The sequence below is a fragment of the Pistacia vera genome, unplaced genomic scaffold (genome assembly GCF_008641045.1).
Source record: "Pistacia vera cultivar Batoury unplaced genomic scaffold, PisVer_v2 Contig347, whole genome shotgun sequence".
Lineage (NCBI taxonomy): Eukaryota > Viridiplantae > Streptophyta > Magnoliopsida > Sapindales > Anacardiaceae > Pistacia > Pistacia vera.
The window spans coordinates 2,614,257-2,641,041 of NW_022196165.1; the positions used below are offsets into that span (position 1 = coordinate 2,614,257).

Genomic DNA, 26,785 nt, shown 5'->3' on the forward strand with positions numbered 1-26,785 from the left:
ATTGAAATCTCTGTGATTCCATTGCCATGTTCTTCTTGATTTGTTGTTTTGTGTTTTGGTAGGTGTGGTGATGGTATGATGATGTGATGGTGAAAATTTTGATACAGTGGTGAAGCTCAATCAACATAGAGACGGATCAAAGAAAAGAAGCACTGCATCAAATGTTTTGTTATTATGTAATTTTGTCATTTGATATGTAATACAACATCATGTTTGGATTGAACTTTAATTGGTTGTTAAATACTTAATTATGTTAGGATTGTGTTGAATTTGAACTTGAATCATGTTGACGTAATTAAAGTTGTTCATTGTCTTATGAAAAAATGATCTAAAAAAAAAATTTTTTTTTTTAAATATGCACGTCATTCTGGTGTGTGATGCCACCGTCCAATCAAGGTCCAACCGGTTGAACGTGACCTCGACCCTCACAAGCGGGTTTGCCCTCCGATCTGGTTTTTAAAACCAAGGTTTCATGATTTTATTTACAAAAAAAAAAAACTGTATTTCGCCCCTCAAAAGTTATTTTTCTCTTCATTTATTTAGACAAGCTAAGCTTGGATGTAGATACACATAGAAAATCTATTGTACAAGTTTTATTTCACAGATTGAAATAATGATCGCGTTTTGAATGTACTTCGCAGTAGCTATTTCATTGCTACATTACATTAAGATAGCTTGTGTATATCTTTTCTTCTGTGGAATCCAGTGAAGAATTACAATTCTGTGTAAAACGCAGAATTGAAAACATTTAGAAGTAGGCAAACATGCCATAAAGTGCCATGAGATTTAGAATCTCATGATGAAGATTTTAAAAAATTCCCATAAGTCTTATTTCTCATATTATGGTACGCTATAAACATAAATCCTTAATAAAATTAAGGGGTTTAAAACATAAAAACCCTTTAATATTATATGCCCAAATATTATAAATATGATGTTTTTAATCTAATAGATACCGTTGTAGCATAATCGGTAATCTGATATAGATATCAAAACAATTCAATTTGATAAGTAGATAAAAATAAATGACTCCTGAAATAATTTACTGAAAGATTAATTATGGAAAAATTGAACACACACTATTAAAGTCCAGTCCACAGCAGATTGTGAAAAAAAAATTAAAAAAGGTATTTGTGACTTCGAGAAGCGTCGTGCTTGTACAAAGTACTTTTGAAGTCGATAATATGACAGAATAAAAAAGAGCGGAATTAACAGGACCACACTTTCAGTTAGGCACATTATGTAATCTACCAGTTTCAAACATATATAAAGGACCACATATGAACAGTGGTCTCTTCAAAACCATTATACACGTACCCATAAATAATATGTAGGTATTGATTAAAAAAAAAAAATAAAAAAAATATGTATATGTTTTAATTAAAATTTTATAAGTATGTAAAATTTTTTAAGGAGTCAGGAATGTTTTTTTTTTATTAGACAAAGACGTGACAAATAATTTAGATTGATAAACCATATATTTGGAGTGTCTCATAGTTCTGTAGAAATCATGGGCCTGACGTATCGCTAAAAGATATGGGAGACTTACATGTAATGTCATTCCCCCAAGAGGAACGGTTTCCTGGATCTGAAACTATGCAAGTTCTTTCAATTCACAGCCCCAGAAAAACCTTCTGCCTTCCCGATTTATTTTAGTGAACTCAGAGAGTTCGTTGAGGATCGGATTAAGATTCATTTCGGCCGAAAATGTAAGTTTTCTCGGCTCCTTAAAATCTATGGTTTTTTTATTTTGATTTCATTTAATTTTAATGATCTGGCAAATTAGTTGGTGTTTGAGAGAAAATCCGTGAAACTAATCCTACAAACTAACTATAGATCTTAAAATCAATTTAGCTTAAGATGTTTTCGTCCAAGTTTAATTTTACAGACTGCACAAGATCAGAGTTCGATACTAGATGTATTTTTGTAAAAAATTAAAAAAATTTCTGGGAATTAAATTTATTCTTTGTTTTTCCAGCTTTTCAGGCTCTGTCATAGAAGGAATGGTGGGCGCAGACAGCATGTAAACCTACCTGAATAAAAGTTAAGTAAAATTGTTTATCATGAGCATCCAACAGTCTCATCAAATGGATTTCTTTCTCGCTTTGGTTGGAAACATGAAGTCTTCTAGTTTCAGAGGTGAAGATACACGAAAGGGTTCACAGGTCATCTCTATCGTGCTTGACTCGAAAAGGAGTAGAGATGTATTTTGGATGAAAACTTGAGGAGAAGGAGAACCCATTCATCGGAACTCCTTGATGCCATCAAAAAATCAAGAATCTCAATTGTCGTTTTGTCAAAAAAATGCTTCGTCTTTGGTGGCTTGGATGAACTGTTAGATCGTTGAATGTAAGAGGGACATTGGGGCAAATGGTATCCGATTTTCTCCGATCTGGACCGTTGTGTGGAGAGAGAGAGAGAGGGGGAAATTTTGGGAAGCACTTAATAAGCAGGAAGAAGCTTTGATAGAGGTCATTAATCTACTGGATGGAATTGAAAATAGGTACGTAACATTTATTTTTATTAGAGATGTATAAAATTGAAAGAATTGAATTCTGAAGGAGGTGAATTGGTTATAGTGCAATAGTAGTTTAGAGAAGGTAGATAATCATGGAAATTGGGAAAAGGATTAGCCTTCAACCCTTGTGGGATTTGAATCAGTTAGCCAGAATTATGAATTTTGTTAATTTTGCAATATTTTCAATGGAAGTAGGTATAGGTGTGGATGTGTTTGTGTGAGGGATGTACATGAATCATATGAAAAGGGATTTGAGATGGTTAGTTAATTAGTAGTATGATATGATGATGAGTATGATTATTAATTATGTTTGAGAAGAGTACGTTTGAGATTTGTATTTTGGTTTATAATGTAAAAATTTAATAAATGTTGGTGCAGGTACGAGTCAGAATTGATTGAAGATGTTGTTGAAGAAGTGAGAAGAAAATTAAGTGTTTCAGGTTCAAGATTGATGAATTTGAAGAAAGTAATAGTTGGTGTGAGTTCATGTTTAGAGCAGCTATGGATGCAGGCAGAGATACGAAGGCCAAGGGTTCAATGGAGGCAATCATCAATTGCCCCAACTCTAATCCCCTGTTTTTTTTTGAGCCTTTTATAGAGTTTTGAAAAAATGAAGTCACCGCTTGACAACGACGTGTTGAAATATTTGTGGATATTCCACTGCCACATGCTGAGCTGCGACATTTTGAGTTTCATTGACCAGTGTTTTAGGCTTCTCTCATTGGCTATTATGATGACAGCTTTGTATTTGATTTGGCTTTCTTTTCATTGACTAGTAAGATGCTAGCTTTTATTGTGTAAGAATTTCAATTTGAATTAAAATTTAAATTAGAACCTTCTCATCTCATCTGCCAACTATTAATTATATCTTTACGGTTGCAAATTAACCTACTAACTGTACTCATTTCAAGTTTGAAAATCAGTAAACTTCAACTGAAGACTAATTTTTAGTGAATCAAGAGAAGATTTGTTTTCTATTTTCAGGTTTCATTGATTAATTAGTATAAAAGAGGTGTCATCATAAACATATAAATACTAATATTCTTAAACTACACATAAACTATTATAGTAATGTATATATATATATATTTTAAAACAAAACGAGAGAAAATCAACTCCTTTTTTTGTTTTTTTAAATAGTGTATACAGTACAGGGCCAGCCAAAGTCATTGCATGCCTCAAACTATTACATGTGGAGAAAGAATATATTGTATATAAATTTCCAAAAGCTTTATCTTTGAATGTATAATAAGATTACTGAGCTTTAGAGAATCTAGGAAAGTGAGCGTGCACTAAAACCTGCTCTCTAAATTTAATATTGATCTTCAAGTTACCTATTTATATCTATTATATTTTATATTTTATATCAAATTTACACGTGTAAATTTCAAAAAATATTTACCTATTAAATTTACTATAAAATAGGTATAATTTAATATTTACCTATTTTGCAAAATACGTGTAAATCCAATTCATATTAAATTTACATTTACATTTTTATTAAATACAGTAAATATTTACCTGCAAAATACGTGTAAATCAAATTTATATTAAATTTGAATTATACCTATTTCGCTGCTAAATCAAATTTAATAAATAGGAGTTCATTTTCTCTCTCTCTCTCTCTCTCTCTCTCTCTCTCTTTTGAAAAAAAATTAATGTAAATTTATTATAGTAAATTCATTAATTTAAGCCTTTTAGTATATTAATTTTAAATGTATTTGACTAATAAATTTATTAAAATATAAATGTATAATATTTAACAAACGGGATGATATTTACCGTCAAAGTATAATATTTCATTTTATAAACTGATATCTTTTGGGTCATTCAACCTTGAATTTTAAGTTATTATAGGTTAACCAGATATGTATTTATTTACTTATTTTTAAATTGTAACTTGTCAAACAATTAAGGGAGGATGTAGGACAAGAAGTCATATTTACATAAGGTGTGAGCTTGGGTAGAATTTTATTTCAAAAAACTAACTCAAGAGAGGATGGAGTCCAACCACATATATCCACCATAATTCACTAAATTGATCATATAAGATAAATACAACTTCTAACAAAATGACCTCAGATAAATTAGCTATAAGTGACTATGTATCTTTTGGTAATGTTTGCGAAACATGGAGAGGAATTGTGATCCAAACGATTTGTGCTAAGCCGTCGCGACATCGACATTTTCCATGGCTGGTGATGTTTGACCAATATGAAACCACAACAAGGAGTTGCTTCAATATATTTGAAAATAAATTGAGGCTTGTGGAGATGCCCATATCTTACGAGAGAATGTTTTATGGGATCTTTTGAAGAATGGTTGATTATGGTGAAACTAAATCCTGACTATCAATGGCAAATCCAAATCTTTTTGATGAATCTATTGTCAAGCGTTGAAATTCTTCTTCCTCATGTTGACAACGATTATCATAAGTTGATGTTTGCAAAAAATCTTGGTGATGAAAACTGTATGTGTTATGCCTAAAAAGTCATGCTTATGTCAACTGATTTAATGTCTTTCTGTACTAGCTGCCAAGTCCATACCGCCTCAAAGATATTCATACCAACTCTATCTCATTTCAAGAGATGAATGGATAAGAGCCTTCCATGTGTCAAGGCAACTTGCAAAACATTCATTACATTGACCTCAAAGGTGTATAAATTGGCACTTCTCTTCCTGAAAAAGGGGGGCTAGGCATATGAGAGCTAAACATAGATTTGAGCTCAATTCTTTTTCTCTATAGACATTGTATTTCTTCAACTTTGTATGTCTTATGGGCAAAATCATAAAAACAGTCAGAGATCAATAAAATAACAGTGGATGTAGGATTTGCTTTAAGCATCCGAACCACTATAAAAACCTCTCTTGTCAGTCTATTATTTATGTTTTCTGCAACATATATAATCTCAGCTCTATATTCAAATCTTATAGATCCATCACGTGTAATTTCTAAGGCTCTCTTAGCATTTTGCACGTGCGAGTCGTTAGCGTCCAAAATCAAGCGTCAACAATTTGGTGGCCCGAGCAGGTCTCAAACCTACGTCAAAGTTCTCAAATCGCGCATTCAAGATCGTTAAGATCACGCGTTCAAATCACCCATATCGCGTGGCCAGATCGCTGATCGCACGCTTGAGTCGTTCTGATCCTTGTCTTCAGATCGCTGATCTTTAGCTTCAAATTGCATGGCCAAATCACTTATAAACTACTGAATTAAATCTAAATGAATGAGACAAAGATGCTTTAAATAAAATTATTGTTTTTATTTATATTTCATTTCAATCTCCTAATTTAAATGAAGTAAAAAAAAAAAGTAATAATAATAAATCCAAATATAAACAAAAACATGGAAAAATCGTAAGTCGTACATTACTTTCTAAGTTATCTCATAGTAATTCTGTGTTAAATTATCTTTATATATTCTGATATGTATGAGCTAAATTAGCCACATCCAGAGGGGCACTTTAAAGTAAAACAAATTAAAAAAAAAAAAATTGCTTGGGAACTTGATAAAGTTGCGTTGCCTTGAAGAAAAATAAAACGCAACGATTGCAAAAACCCCCTAAAAACCCAGTTTGTTTAGATTAGTTCTGACAAGCAGCTTTGTTTTAGTTTCTCTTCAATGGCGGATAAAGCTTCAAGTTTAGATCGAGTCCTTCGCTCCATTGAATGCATGAAAGTTGATGAAGCAAGACAATGCCAATACTAATAGTAGCGACATCAATTTGCAAATCACGTGTTTCTCTGACCTCATCAATGATGTCACTCTCCATTTTCTAGTCTAGGACTGGCATTTGGCCCGCCCCACCCCAACGGAGTGGGGATTCCCTAAAATAGTCGGGGGTTGGTCTCTGGGACAGAGGTGGTCATGACTCGAGGAAAAATGAATTAGATGATTATGTTATTTAAATATCGCTTATCATGTTATTACGAACATAATTCTTGTTATTTGTATAGAATTGAACTTAAATTCATTTGATAAGAGACATAATTGATCATTTATCAAGTAGACATAATTTATCATTCGATAAGAAATGTTATGCCCAAGAACCAGGGTTGGTGTAAGCATGTGTCAGTAAGAACTAATCAGAATTCAGAAATGTTTTTTGCTGCCTGGATGCAGCTATGTCCCACAAGGACAAGAGAGGTAAGGCCATCGTCAGTAAGGCAAGTGAATCCCAGGCCTATGAGTGGCTGGGAATTATCCACCTGCTGAAGTTATGCGCGATTTAAGGATATCTTTCGTACAAGCTACCAATGGAAAGCAGGTTTGAAATCGTATCACACCTACCTGTATGCAGAATCATGATTGTCATCTTGGATCCTCTCACTATAAATAGAGGAGTCTCCTCCATTTACAGGATTGGCTCATTCACCATCTAAACTCTCTNCGAGCTCCTCGTGATCTCAGATGGAGCTCTATGCTCATCTTAGATCGAGCTCGTTATGCTCTCAGATTGAGCTCGTTATGATCTCAGATCAAGCTCTATGCTCATCTCAGACCGAGCTCCTTATGATCTCAGATTGAGCTTTATGCTCATCTCAGATCGAGTTCGTTATGCTCTCTAATCGAGCTCGTTATGCTCCCAGATTGAGCTCGTTATGATCTTAGATTGAGCTTATTATGCTCTTTGATCGAGCTCCTTATGATCTTAGATGGAGCTCTATGCTCATCTTAGATCGAGCTCATTATGCTCTCTGGTTGAGTCGTTAAGCTCTAAGATTGAACTCATTATGCTCTCTGATCGAGCTCTTTATGCTCTCAGGTCGAGCTCGTTATGCACTCAGGTCGAGCTCGTCATGCTCTCAGGTCGAGCTCGTTATGATCTTAGGTCGAGCTCCTATCAAATCGTGATAAACTTCTAGCTCTCAGATCACAATTAGCTCCTAGCTCTCAAATCGCAATCAGCTTTTAGCTCTGACATTGCGAACAGCCTCAGCTTCGGATCTCTTCACGTTCTCAGATCGCCGTCCTAGCTCAGCACTCGATCACGCCAAGAATAGTTCAAGCTCTTCAGTTCGAGACTGCAGCCTATAGTGCAACAGCCATTCAGATCAAAGACCTTAGTTTCTGAAGTGCGATTACGCACTCCAAAAACTAGGGGGCTTCTGTTATGCCTAAAAAGTCATGCTTATGTCAGCTCATTTAATGTCTTTCTGTACTAGCTGCCAAGCCCATGCCGCCTCAAAGATATTCATACCAACCCCATCTCATTTCAAGAGATGAATGGATGAGAGCCTTCCATGTGTCAAGTCAACTTGCAAAACACTCATTACATTGACCTCAAAGGTGTATAAATTGGCACTTCTCTTCCCGAAAAGGGGGGCTGGGCAAATGAGAGCTAAGCATAGATTTGAGCTCAATTCTTTTTCTCTGTAAACACTGTATTTCTTCATCTTTGTATATCTTATGGGCAAAATCATAGAAACAGTCAGAGATCAATAAAATAACAATGGATGTAGGATTTGCTTTAAGCATCCGAACCACTATAAAAACCTCTCTTGTCAGTCTATTATTTATGTTTTCTACAATATATATAATCTCAACTCTATATTCAAATCGCATGGATCCATCACGTGTAATTTCTAATGCTCTCTTAGCATTTTGCATGTGCGAGTCGTTGGCGTCCAAAATCAAGCGTCAACAATATGTATATGTTATTAACTATGTTGTCGACTGAGTTGATATTTTGGACCCCGGGAGCTCAAGATTGGTGTGAATTTGAATTTGAACTAGATAAGTACCTTACTTAAAGCAAACAAGTTCGCTCGCTTAGTAAAATTTAAAATGTTTGTTGTCTTTTACTTAAATGTGTTTTGGGTAAGTGAAGGTAATGCACTTCACAATGTGTATGTGCCCAGACACAGTATTCTCAAATGTAAAATACATGGCTTTTATTGATAACTTCAGCAAATTTACAGCCTTTCACAAGTTCAATCTAGTGCCACACTTAAGTTTTCAAGGAGGGAAATTGTGGACCGAGCTGACTTGTTACAGTGCACCAGAAATTCCGAGGACAGTCACCTCCGATTCCACCAAGCAAACATCTTTCCCTAGATAACCAGTGCTTAGCAGATTTAAGTGAATGACATGAATCTTGGCCAACAATATTCATGCTGTGAAGCACTGAACCAGTATTTAGCACTTTAGCTATAAGAGAATGGGAAATAATGAGCTTATCTAGACATGGTTATAGGATAATGGCTGAAATTAACTTCCCGCCGCTACAGCCTCACTAAGAGAAATATTAGTTGACGCGTATAAGGAACAAGTATATGAATACTTTTACCTTTACCACCTATGTGCTTGGCCTGCACTTGATCCAGGATTCGCAATGTGAATTCTGCGTATATTTTAGAACCAGGGGCAAGAGTTGTTAAATCTGCCAGAGCCAAGTGCAGAGAAAGAAGAGTGCCTGTTCCAAGGCGTCTTCCCTTGGTCTATAGAGCTGTATCTTCTTGCAACACAACCAAGACAAACATATTACTGGAAATCTTCATCTAAAGTCCTTGAAACCCAGAGAGACAGCAATGTGATGAAGATTTACCAAAGCAATTTGTCACACAAGGTGCCGATTAGACATCTTTTTTCCTTTTTTTCATTTTTATGGTTCAGTTTGAAACTTAAAACACTGGTAATTTCTTCTTCTGTATTTATGGATCAATATTAAATAAGCCTTTCCATCATCGTCTAAATGTCACTTCATGGGTAAGAAACATAACACTTTTCAAGGTAAATCCAACAGTCCTATAAAATTTGATACTAATTGTGATCTCCAGCAACGAAAACTTTTGAGTCATAACATTCTTCATTTAACTTCGAAAAACCTTCAAACTTCCAGACATGCTTAAAAGTACTCGCTCACTCACAAAGTAGGTGCATCTTTGATCATTGATAAGCACTCTCCTTCACCTGTGATTGTTTCTTTACAAACAAAGACATCTACTACAAACACACACGAGTCCTCCACAAGGTACCATTAGAAGCATCATTAAATACTGTAAGCGGAATTTATTGATCAAAACCCCTTTCAAGCTTCAATCCATGAAAGCGTCTGTCCCTCCCCAGAGCATCTAGTCAAGAAAATTGACCAAATAATTAGTAAGAGGCACACGATTTGCTTGTGGTACGCTAAATCAAGAAGGCAATAGAAGGAAACATATCTAAAATGCAAGAGAGAGAGGGGGAGAAAAAAGTTCTTTGATGTTCAAGAGCAACTATTTTAGACACCAAAATAACTCAACAGGTAAAAGCTGACAATTTTTCTCACAAATTGTGTCAAACAACATACACAAGTCATCAAGTAAAATTAAGTGGAAAAAGGATGTAAAGTCTATTGGCTTTGTCCCAATTTATAAAATAAACTAACCTTGAACTATCAAGTAGTTGTCCTTATTCTGATCAAGCAAAAACAATCAGACAACTGCATAGACCTCCCAACCACGACAGAGAGAACTTGCATCTGCTATCGCTAAGTACAGAGAAATATGCTCTTTTCCATTCTTGCTTTTATTACGCTTGGGTAGAGAACCAGTTTCCTGCAAGTGTGGGCATAATATATTAATATGTTAATGGGGTTTGAAAATAAGAAGATAATATCAGTAATGCAATGGCTATGTCCCCGCAGAAGATGGTTGTGGACTTACTACTGCAACCAAAATCAATTAATATGTTCATACATAGGGTAAATTTGTTTTCAGGTATGATGTCTGAATATAACTGCATTTAAATCCTTCAGGTGTTTTTAGAGTATTTGATCTACAACTTCATACATATTTATAAAAATGAAAAAGAAACAAAAACCCTAAACTATTGGTTTTTATCTTAATTGAAAAGATCTGAAATATTTGCCTCAAATTAATTCTCAAAAACACCTGTAAAATTATTCTAATTCTTACCTTCATAAAGCCCATTTATATGTTTAAGCAAGAATTTGGACCATATTTTAAATCAATTCTTTCAACCATCTTATTAATTTTCTTATTTCTTAATTATTTTTATTGAATAATCAATTTCATAACTTTTAGTTTAATAAATAAAATGGCTTATTTATTCATTTTTCAAATATCCTGTTTTAATTATTTTTCATAAATTTATGTTAGAACAATGAAATAAAAAAGTATTTACAACATTAAAAAAGATCTTATTAAATTTTGTCAAACTGACGATCTGCTAAGACTTAACGTTTAGACTAGGGGTGAGCGGTTCCGGGTACCCTGCACTTTTCCGAGGAACCGGAACCGGAACTGCACAGTACAGGTTCCCAAAAAAAGGAACCGAAACCGGAACCGCACAGTACAGGTTCTTCAATTCAAGGAACCGGAACCTAAAATGCAGGTTCCGGTTCCTTTCCAGGGTACCCTATAAAAAATCAATTACCCCCCTATTAGTTTAAAAAATAACAAAAACACCTTATAAGTTTACAAATACACCCCTAACAAATTTTCGTTATTCATTCATTTGTGTCCAATGTAACTCATAACCTGTAATCTCGAACAACGCTTGAATTCAATCAATTCATCACAATTCACATAAAATTCGTCAATCAAAACCAAACACAAACAATTATTCATCACATTACATAAATAACTTCACCAAAATCATTTAACAAACCACATTCTTAATACTATTACAACATTGCCATTTGCCGGGGGTTTATTTGATAAGTTAATAATTATAATGTTTTAATTTTATTAATTTATGTTAAATTGGTTTGTGTATTATATATACCAATATAATTTAGTAAATTTAATATTAGAAACAAGTAATGTTATATTAAATAAGTGTATCATACTACAATGTAATTGTAATGTTATATTAATTAAGTGATCATACTCCAATGTAATTGTAATGTTATAATTAATTAAGTATATATTATTTATTTAATTAATTAAATTGTTAATCATTTAATTAGTATTATAATATTTTTTATAATATGTTATAATTAATTAAATAATCATACCATAATTTATAATATAATGTTATAATTATAAATTATATAATTCATTAAATATTGTGAAAATTAGTAAATTACTATGTTTATAATATATGTCATAATCAATTAAGTAATAATTTAATTATTTATGTTATATTAATTATATGACGTACTATAAATAGTATAATGTAATGTTAATATGAATTAAGTAATCATACTACAAATCTATAATTTAATATTATAATTAATTATTTCAAATCATTTAATTAATATACTAATGTTTATAATGGAATGTTATAATTGATTAGTAATTATATTACAAATATAAAAGTAATGTTATAATTAATTAAATTTTTAATCGTTTAATTAAGTAATGTAATAGTATAGTAATTACAATGTCATAATGTAATGTTATAAATTCATAACTAATTAAGTAATTATGCAATCATTTAACTATATAATGCTAAATTAAGTAAGTGATTATAATATAATGTAATTAATATATTATAATTTATTGAGTAATTATTTAACTATAGTAATGCTTAATTATGTTTAAAGGTAATGTTATAATTAATTAAATTTCTTATCATTTAATTAAGTATTGTGCAATGTTTTGTAGTAAATTAGTAATTACTAATGTTTAAAATATAATACATAACTCATACCATTAAGTAATTATTTATTATTTAATTATGTAATGTTAATTATTATATGATCATACTAAACAGTATATGTAATGTTATAATGAATTAAGTAATCATACTACAAATCTATAATTTAATATTATAATTAATTAAATTTCAATCATTATTAATATACTAATGTTTATAGGAATGTTATAATTGATTAAGTATCATATTACAAATATTATATGTTATAATTAATTAAATTTTAATCGTTATTAGTAATTAATAGTATAGTAGATTATTAATGTTTATAATGTAATGTTAAAATAATAACTAATTAAGTAATTATGTAATCATTTAACTATATAATGCTATAATTAAGTAAGTGATCATAATATAATGTAATATTATAATTTAATTGAGTATTATTTAACTATAATGTAATGCTAATTAATGTTTATAATGAATGTTTATAATAAATTTATAATAATTAAATTTCTTACTTCAATTAATTATTGTGCTAATGTTTATATAGAAATTAGTAATTCCTAATGTTTAAAATATAATATCATAACTCATAATTAATTAAATTATGTTAATTATATGTTATATTAATTATATGATCATACTATAATAGTAAATGTAATGCTATAATGAATTAAATAATCATACTATAATCTATAATTTAATATTAATTAATTAAATTTCAAATCATTTGATTAATATACTATGTTTATAAAGAATGTTTAATGATTAAGTAATAATTATAAATGTATAGTATGTTAATTATAATTAAATTTTTATCGTTTAATTAATTAATGTAATAATATTAAATTAGTAAATTACTAATGTTTATAATGTAATGTTATATTCATAACTAATTATGTAATTATATAATCATTTAACTATGTAAGCTATATTAAGTAAGTGTCATAATATATAATGTAATATATAATATATAATTTAATTGAGTAATTATTTACTGTAATGTAATGTTTAATTAATGTTTATAATGAAATGTTTATAAGGTAATGTTATAATTAATTAAATTTCTATCATTTAATTAAGTATTGTGCTAATGTTTATGTAGCAAATTAGTAATTACTAATGTTTAAAACATAATATCATAACTTATAATCAATTAAGTAATTATTTAATTATGTAATATTTAATTAATTATATATCATACTATAATGTAATGTTATAGTGAATTAACTATTAAATAATCATACTATAATATTTTAATGTAATATTATAATTAATTAAATTTTTAATATTTAATTAAGTTTGTACTAATGTTTTAATAAAGCAATTTAGTAGTAATCAATTAATGTAATGCTATAATTAATTATACTATAATCAATTAAGTATGTTATAAATTATAATTAAAAGTAACATTTAACTATAATTTAATGTATAATTGATTAAGTATGAATTTAACTAGTAATTAAATTTATTAATGTTTATCAATTTGTCATATATTAATTATTACTAATTTATTATAGATATACTTAAAACTTGATAATGAAGTAAATAACTAAATAATTATTACTCAATCAAATACTATTTTATTCAAAAATAATTCTTTTAATAACATTAAAATGTAAAACACTTTTAATTGGATCATATTCCAAATTCACTTAATGATCAAAACTTTAATATAATATTATAAATATTAAGCTTTAATATGGTGTAATTTATATGTATAAGTATAATTGTATCGCATATTTATTAATTAGGTTATCTAAAAATTTAACTTTTTTTTATTTAAATTTTTTTATATGTAAATAATGAAACTCCTCCCCATTATTTATATTTCACAATATTCTTATAGTCCACGTTCCAAAATAGGTTCTAAACAGGTTCCAAAACAGGTTCCAAAACAGGTTTCAAATAGGTTCCAAAACGTTCCCAAAATGTTCCAAACGGTTCCAAACAGGTTCCAAACAGGTTCCAAAACAGTTCCAAACAGGTTCCAAACAGTTTCCAAAACAGGGTACCCCTACAGTTTCCAAAAGGTACCCTTTTTACAGGTTCCTTCCGGTTCCGGTTCCTCCAGGGTAACCGAACCGGAACCGCACAGTAGCGGTTCCAAAAATTGGAACCGGAACCTACCCACAGTGCGGTTCTGGGTATGTTCCGGTTCCGGTTCCGGTTCTTACCCCCCAGTTCCGGTTCTACCCGCTACCCGTGCTCACCCCTTAGACATTAAAAAAAATATCTTAAAATTTTTGCATTTAGACTATTCAAATTTCAGTTAAATTCAGATATTTAAACTTCAAACAACATAACAAATGCCACCTCGCAAACATACGCTTTGGTTTATGGGAAAGAAAATATAACATTTGTAGCCTCCGGCCTCAAATTCCCAGATTCATATTTCTCCACTGCATTCTTCATAGTAGTGAAAATAATTGATTTTGACAGTGTAATGAGTTGTGTGCATCTGACGTAGATCTTATGATCCCTGCAATTTTGATGTTGATGAAAATATTCCTAACAAGAAGAACCTGAGGTAAGAGCTGAAATCATTTAATGAATATCATAGCCACTAACTACACAAAACAACACACTCATGTAGGGAGAGAAGAGCATACCATCCTTATCATCAAAGATTCCGTCCATGGCAATTTGTTGAATTGTAGAGATACAGGTTACACCAATCAGCTTCATAGTCTTTTATCAGGAACAGAAGGAAGCTAATATTCCAATCTTAAAATTTTTTTAAAGGTACTTTATCCTTTGCTTAAGAGGATTACTTTTTGAACATTTAATAAGTATCAATTCTATTCTTGGAGGTGTCAACAAAATTACAAATATTAATATTCAGGGAGGATGATGTGTTGGGTTCCAGATGGCTGTACAGATAAAAAGTTGGCATCGTGTGTTGGGTTACTGAAGAATACAGATTCAGACCTGAAATTGAGCCATTATAATCAACTTGTCTCATTGATCCAAAGGGCAGCTTTGCACCATCAGTTCCACAAGATGTGTTAATAAATTACATAAGTAGCAACAGAAATCACATCAGTCATAAACAGGAAAAAGCGGCAAGATCAATGCACACAGAATTCATAGGAACAACTGTTTACAAACCGGATAAGGGAAAATTGAAATGTTCTTCATAACAGTAACCTTTCTTGTGTAACAAGACAGGGCTCCTAATAAGGAAAAAGCTTGAGCTATTCAAGATTCAATTATAACACCTCCAAATCATTGAATATCAACTATTGAGGAAAACAAAACAAATTACTATCAGTGAATCAGTATATGGGCATTGAACCCCTTTAATAATTCCTCTGTTTCAACAGGAACATATATCATAATGGCACTTTCAACCAAACAGAAAGGTGGTCCCTCTTTGCTATGAAGATGTTGGCCTAGAATACCCCAAACTTATCAGCTTCTCAACCAACTTCTTCTCCGCATTTACGTAAAAACTCAATACATATATAGCTACAAGCTCTAAACACACACAACAACAAAAAGAAGTGAATCACACATAACAAGGTCAATAACCAAAACACAAACACATGAGAGGAACCAAACCTCAATCATAGGACTATTCTTGGCTATATTGCAAGCCAAAATCACATTGAGACCAGTCTTTGTCACTGCCACAAACATTTATATCAGCCAACACAAAAACCTCTACAACTATAAAACATGTAATCCAACTCATAAACACAATATATACCCAATCTTTGAGCAATGCCGGATCCAATATTGTCAGAAACCCCTCCAATTATTGAACTAACAATCACTGTATTTTTCTGTGCATCATCATAAAAAATTACAATAAGAAAAATCTCATTTACTTTATCTCTTTCCTTCTAGGTTCATACTACATTACTGGTGTCCTGACCAATGTTCTGAGAACCGGACCGGACCGTCCAGTCAGACTGGTTCGACCGGGAGCCGACGGTATTTCCGGTCCGATATCTCACAAAAACCGTTATTTCCCGTTAAACCGGATTGAACCGCGGTCAGACCACCGAAATACTGCCGAGTCGCGGTCCAATCGCTGCTCAATCTCGTCGGATTCCGGCATCGTTCGACGAATAAAACACCACCATTCGACGTGACGGCATCTCCACGACAAAACCCAACCATTTTCAGTCGCCGTCGTCTAGCCTTCATCGCTCACCGTCCACCTAAAGTTCACGCGACCATCAGGCTTCTTTTGTTGATTCCGGCAAGTTCCGGTGACGACGGAACTCCCTAGCACCACCATAAGATTCGCCGGAACCTATACATCAAAAGCCCCATGATTCCAACTTCGATTGGCCGTCGATCGTCGCTGCCGCCACCACTCACCAGCTTCTTTGCGCGACACAGGTGTTTTAGACAGATTTCAAACCTTAAGGGAATATTATAAGGGTGTTTTTGATGAGTTTCAAACCTCTAGGGACTAAAAATAATTTTACAGAATACGGTCTAACCGACCAATCCAGCCGGTCAAACCGAAAACCGGACCCTTGAACAGGTCATAGTCCATTCCGGTTTTTGGAACATTGGTCCTAACACCAAACAGATATTTTGGTTACACAATGTTTTGGTTTCATTTAACTATATTGCTAGCTGAAAATTCATTTAAAAATTTATAATAAAGATGATTTTCATAATTTCAAATTTACTAATAAACATTGAATTACATAAACTTACAGGCCAACTAGGCGCGGCTGCATATAAGCGGCCAAATTTGGCAGAGTTACAACCAATCCAAGCATATATCTGTTTTGTTCAACAAAAATCGAAGTAAATTATTGCTCTCTATGGTTATGCATATTACAGTTATGTATGTACAAGTAGTAGAACTAGAACCTAGGGACGGGCACGGGCACGGGCACGGGCCAGGCCGAGGCTGGGGATCCCTATCTCCAGGTCCGGGCTGAGGGCCCAAGGGGATTCCCCTAGTCTAGCCCATCCCCGGGACGGGGATGTTGGGGAATCCCTAGGCCCGGCACAGGGGAATGTGGAGACTCCCATCCCCATCCCAGCCCGCCCCAAATTCAGGGGTTTTCCCCACTCATTCCCCGCATACTGCTTCTTGAAATCAGGTATCCATTATATAAATAGCATTTTTTTCAATTATTATCAAAACAAATATTAATAAAATGACCCAGAGACAATTATTTATTACAAATTTAAAAATCAGACTTATTCATATTAATAATGGTATTTGCAGTATCATAAAATTGATTTGAACAAGTTCCACTGCTTTAAATAAAGATGATTCCACAGTATCATATAATTTTATCCTGAGAATATTATATAGTAAATTTCTCAAACCCCAAAACATGTTTATGATTAACGCTGCAAAACAGTGCAGACTGAATTTAACAAAACAAATAACATGAAAATTATATCATTAACCAACAAAAACATCATAACAGTAACACATCTTAAATCCAAATAATAAATCTTCTGTCGTCTGTCTTCTGTCAAGTCACAGCTTTACTCCTATCACAAGACTTGAAAAACCTTCTAAAAGGCGGACAAATTAGAACATATAGTCTAGAGCTCTTAAATGATGGCATTAGCTGCACTCGCAATCACTTTTATCCTAAATAAAGTGGAAAACACAATTTAATTTGACATCCAACAACAAATTGACAAACACAATTTAATTCAACTTGAGGGCACCACAAAGAGTATCAAGTCCAAAACGAAAAGATGCTTAAGCTGCAACAGGATAACTTATGCATGAAACATGCTTGTGGCAACCAATATTTATCAAATCAAATCAAATCAACCACAATTAGCACCATAGCCACCAATATGGCAAAGTTGAGCTTAAATGTAACTTTTTCCTCAAAAAACCATAAGAAACACTAAATTCAATCTGTGTTTTTGGTGCTGATTAAAAAAACTAATTCAAAACCATCCTGATTGAGACCTTGAAAACCCATCCTGCAACATCGCATACTGTAACAAACAACCTGTACACAATTTTCAAGTTATTACATACATAAAGAAAATCAGATTACTTATATAATTGGAAAGAATATAAGATACATGCATAAACCACAAAATTGTTTTCCAAGAGATCCCTTGAAAACCCACCATGCAACATCTCATACTTGAAGATACGTGCATAAAAACATTTTAACACACCAACAGCCAATTTCAGTCCACTTAAAAACCTCAAACAACACTTCAAAAGTTCATCCAACATCATGGAAAACAACAACCATTCAAGCAAGTTTCCCATTTAACCCAAATATCATCAAGAAAGCCACACAATATATTCTGCATTGACCGACTCAAAAGTCCATAAACCAACTAGCTATCTCTTTCTCCAATTTCAAAGACAAACAAACTCAAATTAGAATAAAAGAGGGAAAAAAAGGGAAAATACTTTAAGCCATGCAACAACTAGGGAGAATAAAGGCAATACAAAACAATCCATAAAACAAATAAACGGTGGGAAAAATACTTGAATCGGGAAACGTAGAATCGTGGAGGCGATGACGGTAGCCGATTAGTGTTTGTGGAGGCCAGAATCGGCGAAGAGGCGATGACTAGAGCAGATTACGGTTCATGGAGGCCGGATTCGGAAGAGGCGATGCCGGTAGCAGATTAAGGTTCGTGGAGGCCGGAATCGGCGAAGAGGCGATGAAAGTACCAGACTACGGTTTGTGGAGAAGGAATCGGTGAAGAGGCTATGACGAGGACGGACGACGGCAGTAGACTGGGGATTTAGGGTTGACTAGTTGTTGTGACTTTGTGCAGTGGTGTGGGGCGAAAATTGGGTTGATAAATGAGGGTAATCCGTAATTATAAAACTATAACAAGGGCAAGTAGGTAATACAATGAATCCAGGGATATTTGTAATTATTGAAATACGACGTACGAAAATCTTTATCTTAAAAATGATACTTGTTCTATTCTGACAGATCTTATCCAATTTGTAAGTTTCTTGTGAAATTATCAAATTTTGATCATTCATAAAAAAATAATATTCTTGTTAATTGCTTGATTTGTATCAATGACTCACACGTGTAAATACTAAAGGACTTATAAATCACACATGATACGGAAGTGCAAAATGAGAGATGGAGCGGGCAACACTTTTATAGTGTTGGATGTCCCAAGGCGAATCTTACGTCCACTGTAATTATTAATAGTGGGTACATCAGGTCACATGCTGGACACTGAATTACAATAGAGAAATAAATGGAAAGAGAGGGGAGAGACGAGACAGAGACAGAGAGAGAGAGTTTAGATGGTGAATGAGCCAATCCTGTAATAGAGAGAGCCCTCTTTTATAGTGGGAGGATCAAGATGGCAATCATGATTTGATGCAGAGGTGTGGTACGATTTAACATGCTTTCCATTGGTAGCTTGTACGAAAAGTATCCAATCGCGCATAGCTTCAGCAGGTGGATAATTCCCAATCATAGCCTGACATTCACCTGTCTACGAGATGACCTTACCCTTGTCCTTGTGGGACAAGCTGCATCCAGGCGGCAAAAACATTTAATTTGATTAGTTCTTATGACACTGCTACACCAACCTGGTTGGCATAACATTTTTTATCGAGAATATGTCATTTTTATGTTGTCTCCTCTCTTGTAATTATACCACTGATATTAAAGATCTAATTTACGAGCCGCTATGTCCCAAAACCCTGATTAATGATAACATTTACACACACAATAGTTCGTAATAACATGATAGCGATATTTAAATAACTAATCATCTAATTTTTTTCCTCGAGCCATGACCACCTATGTCCCAAAGACCAACCCCCGACTATTTTAGGGAATCCCCACTCGTTGGGGCGGGCGGGCCAAATGCCAGTCCTAGACTAGAGAATGGAGAGTGACATCATTGATGAGGTCGGAGAAACACGTGATTTGCAAATTGTTGTCGCTACTATTAGTATTGGCATTGTCCTGCTTCATCAACTTTCATGCATTCAATGGAGTGAAGTACTCGATCTAAACCGAAGCATATCCACCATTGAAGAGAAACTAAAGCAAACTGCTTGTCAGAACTAATCTAAACAAACTGGGTTTTTAGGGGTTTTTGCAATCGTTGCGTTTTTTTTCTTCAGGCAACGCAACTTATCAAGTTCCAAGCAATTTTTTTTTTTTTTTTAATTTGTTTTACTTAAAGTGGCCCTCTGGATGTGGCTAATTTAGCTCATACATATCAGAATATATAAAGATAATTTAACACATAATTACTATGAGATAACTTAGAAATAATGTACGATTTTTCCATGTTTTTGTTTATATTTGGATTTATTATTGTTACTTTTTTTACTTCATTTAAATTAGGAGATTGAAATGAAATATAAATCAAAAAATAATTTTATTTAAGCATCTTTGTCTGATTCATTTAGATTTAATTCAGTAGTTTATAAAATGAATATTATACTTTGACGGTAAATATCATCCCGTTTGTTAAATATATACATTTATATTTAATAAATTTTTTAGTCAAGTACATTTAAATAATATACTAAAAGGCTAAAATTAATGAATTTACTATAATAAAATTACATTAATTTTTTTTTTTAAAGAGAGAGAGAGAGGAGAAAATGAACTCCTATTTATTAAATTTGATTTACCAGAGAATAGTTAATTCAGATTTAATATAAATTTGATTTACACGTATTTGCAGGTAAATATTTACTGTATTTAATAAAAATGTAAATGTAAATTAATATGAATGGATTTACACAGTATTTTGCAAAATAGGTAAATATTAAATTATACCTATTTTATAGTAAATTTAATAGGTAAAATTTTTGAAATTTACTCATGTAAATTTGATATAATATAATGATATAAATAGGTAACTTGAAGATCAATATTAAATTTAGAGAGAGGTTTTAGTGCACGCTCACTTTCCTAGATTCTCTAAAGCTCAGTAATCTATTATACATTCAAAGAGCTTTTAGAAATTTATATACAATACAATATATCTTTCTCCACATATAATAGTTTGAGGCATGCAATGACTTTGGCTGGCCCTGTACTGTATACACTATTTAAAAAAACAAAAAAGGAGTTGATTTTCTCTCGTTTTGTTTAATATAATATATATATAACACATTACTATAAAAGTTTATGTTTAGTTTAAGAATATTAGTATTTATATTTTTATGATGACACCTCTTTTATACTAATTAATCAATGAAACCTGAAATAGAAAACAAATCTTCTCTTGATTCAATAAAATTAGTCTTCAGTTGAAGTTTAATCAAGAATGATTTTCAAACTTGAAATGAGTACAGTTAGTAGGTTAATTGTAACGTAAAGATATAATTAATAGTTGGCAATGAGATGAGATTAAATTTTTATTCAAATTGCAATTCTTACACATAAAAGCTAGATCTTACTAGTCAATGAAAAGAAAGCCAAATCAAATACAAAGCTGTTATCATAAAGCCAATGAGAAGAGCTAAAACAGGTGAGTCAAGGAAACTCAAAATGTGGCAGCTCAGCATGTGGCGGTGGAATATCCACAAATATTTTAACACCTTTCACGTCGTTGTCGCCCGACAGAATCTGTCGCCTGACAGAATATTTTGGCATACATTTTTTTCAAAACTCTATAAAAGGCTCAAAAAAAAAAAGGGGGATGAGAGTTGGGGCGATTGATGATTGCCTCCATTGAACCCTTGGCCTTCGAATCTCTGCCTGCATCCATAGCTGCTCTAAACATGAACTCACACCAACTAATACTTTCTTCAAATTCATCAATCTTGAACCCGAAACACTTAATTTTCCTCTCACTTCTTCAACAACATCTTCAATCAATTCTGACTCGTACCTGCACCAACATTTTATTAAATTTTTACATTATAAACCAAAATACAAATCTCAAGCGTACTCTTCATCAAACATAATTAATCATACTAATCATCATATTCATACCACTAATTAACTAACCATCTCAAATCCCTTTTTCATATGATTCATGTACTATCCCATCACAACAACACATCCACTACCCTATACCTACTTCCATTGAAAATATTGCAAGTAATTAAGAAAATATTCATAATTCTGGCTAACTGATTCAACTAACTCAAAGAAGTACTTCCGTTCAAGAAATAGCAAGAAGAAATATTAAGCTCTCTATATTGTTAAGAAGAATAAAGAATAGTTACCTATCCTTCAAGGGAAATCCAGAGAGATTGGCCACCTCTTTCAAAGTATTCCTCCATGCTTCCACCTCCAGTTTGTTCTCTTTAAAAGTTTCTTCATGTTCAGCAAATGCTTCTTGAAAGTCTCCAATTTGATATCTTGGCACAGATGGCTCCACATCATAGAAAATTGGAATAATCATTTGTCCCACCGTTTTCTTACATTCACTAATATTCACAAGTTCATCCAAACAAGGAGTAGAAGAAGCATATCTTTTGGAGAAAACAACAACTGAAATTCTTGATTCTTCAATTGCTTTTCTTACAATTTCTGGTGAAACAGGTGATCCTCTCTCAATTTCTTTGTCACTTTTATATACTTCAAATCCTTCTTGATCCAAAGCAACATACAAATGATCTGTGAAATTCTTGCCAGTGCCTTCACCTTCAAAATTCATAAATACATCATATTTCCAACTACGGGAAGAAGAAGAACCGTATGAAGGGACTCTTTGAGTGCTCATGTTTGGGGCAAGTTACAATTTCTCCTGCCTGAAAAACTGAAAAGTTGAAAAATCAAAATATAAATCTAATTTCTCAAACATAAGAAAAATCGTATTCTTAAACTCTGATCTTGTGTGGATCTATAAAATTAAACTTATATCAACATATATTCAAGATAAATTTATTTTCAGATCCCATGTAGTTGAAAGATTAGTTCATTTATCTAAGATTAGCTTCTTCAAACTAAAATGGAAAAACCAGAAATCAAAAACATAGATTTAATGAAACAAGAATGTTCGACAACTTACAGATTTGAAGGTGTTGCAACCAAGAGTTAAAGATGAACTGATTGAAATCCGACAGATGAACTCTGAACCGATCAGTCAACAAAGCAAAAGCCGAAAGGTTTTCTGCGTTGTGACCTCAAGACGTTTGCTTGTTTGCTTCTTGTGAACACCGCAGAGTTCTAATAATAATTTCAATACCAGAAAGTTTTATGAACTGACATTAACACCCCAAGCTTTAATCTCCATCCAAGTTTCCAACTATATATTTGAATTAAAATGAAAACTTATAATTATTTTTGATCAAATTATCCAAAACCCATATAATTTATTAATTTTTCGAGGGTAATTGTCATGGACTAGCTCTCAAGTTTGAGAGAACATTAGAACCCTAATGGTTTGTAAAGTAAACCTCAAGGTCAAAAAAGAAAAAAAGTACATTTCTTAATTTTTATTTGTTAAAGTTAACAGTGTAACATGTATTATGATATTTTCGATAATAATAAATAAAATGAAAAAACTAAAAAATTAAGAATATAAACCATATTCCTTTTGCACCTTCTTGACGAGCAACAATAGCAAGATTTATAGTTAGTGAGTGGAATATGAATATTAAATTTAATGAAAATAAAATATATTAGGGTTGCCGGATGTTAATTTTTATAGATTAGGCCGTGAGAATTTGACATAAGGCTATGAGAAGTTTATAGATTTAACAACTCTCTTATGACAAGTTTACGTTAAATTAGAATTTACAAATCGTTTATACAATTTTTTTTTAGTGATAGAACTCTCTTATGCTAATCAAATTTGACATTTGTAACACATTTAAAAGTTTTGAGATATTATGACTTGCTTTCCTTATTATTTCCTTATAAAATTGTATCTTTTTAGAAAAGTTAATTAAAAAAGAAATAAAATTGTTATAAGGGTGTGAGAACTATTAGGAATTGAAAAACTGAGTCTCCTATTAATAATAAAAAATATTTTTATTAAGAGTAGAATATTTACTATGTTACTTATAAATATATACGTAAAAGCTAATTCAATGTTATAAGAAAGTGATGGATTACACAAGATATACGGTATAAGGAGTTAATTAAAAATTATTATTTAGGTATTAGATTAGGCATTATAATATTTATGATAATAATAAATAAAATGAAAAAACTGAAAATTAAGAATATAAACCATATTCTTTTTGCATTTTTCTTGACCAACAACAATAGCAAGATTTACTGTTAGTGAGTGGAAATGTGGAATATGAATATTAAATTTAATAAAAAAATATTATATATTTTAGCTTAACGCANATGAAATGGGTTCTCCTTTCTCAAGTTTTTCATCCCAAAATACATCTACTCCTTTTCGAGTCAAAGCACGATAGAGATGACCTGTGAAACCCTTTCGTGTATCTTCACCTCTGAAACTTAGGAACACTTCATGTTTCCAACCAAAGCGAGAAAGGAATCCATTTGATGAGACTGTTGGGATGCTCATGATAAAAACAATTATTAACTAACTTTATTCAGGTAAGTTATACGTGCTGTCTGCGCAACCAATTTCCTTCTATGAAAGAGCCTGAAAAGCTGGAAAAACAAAGAATAAATTTAATTCCCAGAAATTTTTTTATTTTTTACAAAAATACATCTAGTATCGAACTCTGATCTTGTGCAGATCTGTAAAATTAAACTTGGACGAAAACATCTTAAGCTAAATTGATTTTAAGATCCTATAGTTAGTTGTATGATTAGTTTCACTGATTTTCTCTCAAACAAACCAACTAGATTTGCCAGATCATTAAAATTAAAATGAAATCACAAAATAAAAACCATAGATTTTAAGGAAGCCTAGAAAACTTACAGTTTTCGCCGAAAGATGAACTTTAATCCGATCCGTCAACGAACGCGAGTTACACTAAAATGAAATCGGGAAGGCAGAGGTTTTTTCTGTGCTGTGAATTGAAAGAACTTGCATAGTTTCAGATCCAGGAACCGTTCCTCTTTGGGGGAATGACAAATTACATGTAAGTCCCTAATCTTTTAGCGATAACGTCAAGGCCCATGAGTTCTACAGAACTATTGAGACACTCCAAATATTAATGTTTATCAATCTAAATTATTTGTCACCGTCTTTGTCTAATAATAAAAAAAAAACATTCCTACTCCTTAAAAAATTTTACATACTTATAAAATTAATTAAAACATATAAAAATATTTTTTTTATTTTTAATCAATACCTGTACATAATTTATTTATGGGTACTGTTTATAAGTTATTTGAAGAGACACTGTTCAATATGGGTACTGTTTATAAGTTTTGAAACTTGTAGAGTTACATATTATATGGCCTAAACTTGAAGGTGTCCTTTTAATAATTTTTTATCATTTCCTATTGACTTCAAAAGTAACTTTTTACAAGCACGAGCCTTCTTCGAAGTTTCACAAATAACTTTTTTAATATTTTTTTTTTTTTCACATAAATTCTGTTGACTTGACTTTAATAGTTGTGTTCAATATTTTTCCATAATTTAATCTTTCAGTAAATTTATTTCATTTGATTCATTTATTTTTTATCTACTTATCAAATTGAATTGTTTTGATATACTATATCATATTACCGATTATGCTAACAACGGTTATCTATTAGATTAAAAAACATCATTATATTATAATATTTGGGCATATAATATTAAAGGGTGTTTATGTTTTAAACCCCTTAATTTTATTAAGGAATTTATGTTTATTAGCTACCATAAATATGAGAAATAAGATTATGGAATTTTTAAAATCTTCATCATGAATTTCTAAATCTTCATGGCATCTTTATGTGCATGTTTCACTTCTAAATTTTATTCAATTTCAGGTTATATCAATGAAATTAATTCTTTTCACTTGGATTTCCACAGAAGAAAAATGATATAAACAAGCTATCTTAATGTACATGTATCAATGAAATATGCATACATTCGAAGTACATTCAAACTCTGATCATTTATTCAATCTGTGAAATTAAACTTGTAACAATAGATTTTCTATAGTGTTTATCCTAACATCCAAGCTTAGCTTGTCTAAAATAAATATAAGAGAAAAATAACTTTTGAGGGGCGAAATACAGTTTTTTTTTTTTTAAATAAAATATCATGAAACCATTGTTTTAAAAACCAGATCGGAGGGCAAACCGCTTTGATGGTCGAGTCACGGTTCAACCGGTTGGACCGTTGATTGGACCGGTGACATCATCACACATCATAATGACGTTAGCATATTTTAAAAAAAAAAACAATTTTTTTTTTAGATTTCTATTTTTCAATAAGACAATAACAATTTAATTACTGTCCAACATGATTCAAAGTTCAAATTCAACAACAATCCTAACATAATTTAAGTATTTAACAACAATTCAAAGTCCAAATCCAAACATGATGTTGTATTTACATATCAAATGACAAAATACATAATAATTAATAACAAAACATTTGATGCAAGTGCTTTTTCTTTGATCCGTCTCTATGTTGATTGAGCTTCACACACTAGTATCAAAATTTATCACCATCATCATCATCATAACCATCACCACCACCTACGCAAAAATAACAGAAAAAAAAATCAAGAATAGAACATGGCAATGGAATCACAGAGATTTCAATTCAGAATCCAAGATGAATAATTAAAGTTTCAGCAGCACATACAAAGGAAGACTCGCCAAAAGAGAAGAAAGACAAACAAATACCATATAATCCATTGTCACAGAGAGATATACCTACAAGAAGCTTTCAAGGTTTTGGAAAGAACAGCATACTCCACATTAAAT

At 31.8% G+C, this 26,785-nt stretch overlaps 2 protein-coding genes and 1 long non-coding RNA gene across 6 annotated transcripts in view; 1 reads left to right on the forward strand and 2 right to left on the reverse strand.

Annotated features, from left to right (window-relative positions):
- The window catches only part of LOC116139162 (toll/interleukin-1 receptor-like protein), a 77,119-nt gene that overhangs the window by 34,449 nt on the left and 15,885 nt on the right, over nt 1-26,785 (forward strand). The gene's annotated exons all lie outside the window — the stretch shown is intronic.
- Nucleotides 14,350-18,788, reverse strand: LOC116139165. 2 transcript variants are annotated; one of them, XR_004129405.1, is made up of 4 exons: nt 18,520-18,788; nt 16,746-18,022; nt 14,678-15,853; nt 14,350-14,547 (listed from the first exon to the last, which is right to left on the reverse strand). It is a non-coding gene; the product is annotated as an uncharacterized LOC116139165 (long non-coding RNA). The 2 variants fall into 2 exon arrangements; XR_004129404.1 differs by having other exon boundaries at nt 14,678-18,022.
- LOC116139163 (toll/interleukin-1 receptor-like protein) lies at nt 21,641-23,146 on the reverse strand. 2 transcript variants are annotated; one of them, XM_031424833.1, is made up of 3 exons: nt 22,998-23,146; nt 22,210-22,745; nt 21,641-21,869 (listed from the first exon to the last, which is right to left on the reverse strand). In XM_031424833.1, exons 2-3 carry the CDS (start codon nt 22,707-22,709, stop codon nt 21,641-21,643), a joined length of 729 nt encoding a protein of 242 aa, XP_031280693.1. In that variant the 5' UTR covers nt 22,710-22,745; nt 22,998-23,146. The 2 variants fall into 2 exon arrangements, with proteins under 2 accessions (XP_031280693.1, XP_031280694.1); XM_031424834.1 differs by having other exon boundaries at nt 22,210-22,737; nt 22,998-23,143.

Bases quoted from the DNA above. Each gene is read 5' to 3' on its own strand.
- LOC116139163 (XM_031424833.1), bottom strand. From the start codon at position 22,709: ATGAGCACTCAAAGAGTCCCTTCATACGGTTCTTCTTCTTCCCGTAGT. The intron at 21,870-22,209 runs GTAACTATTCTT...ATGTTGGTGCAG, and splicing joins GGATTTCCCTTGAAGGATAG to GTACGAGTCAGAATTGATTG.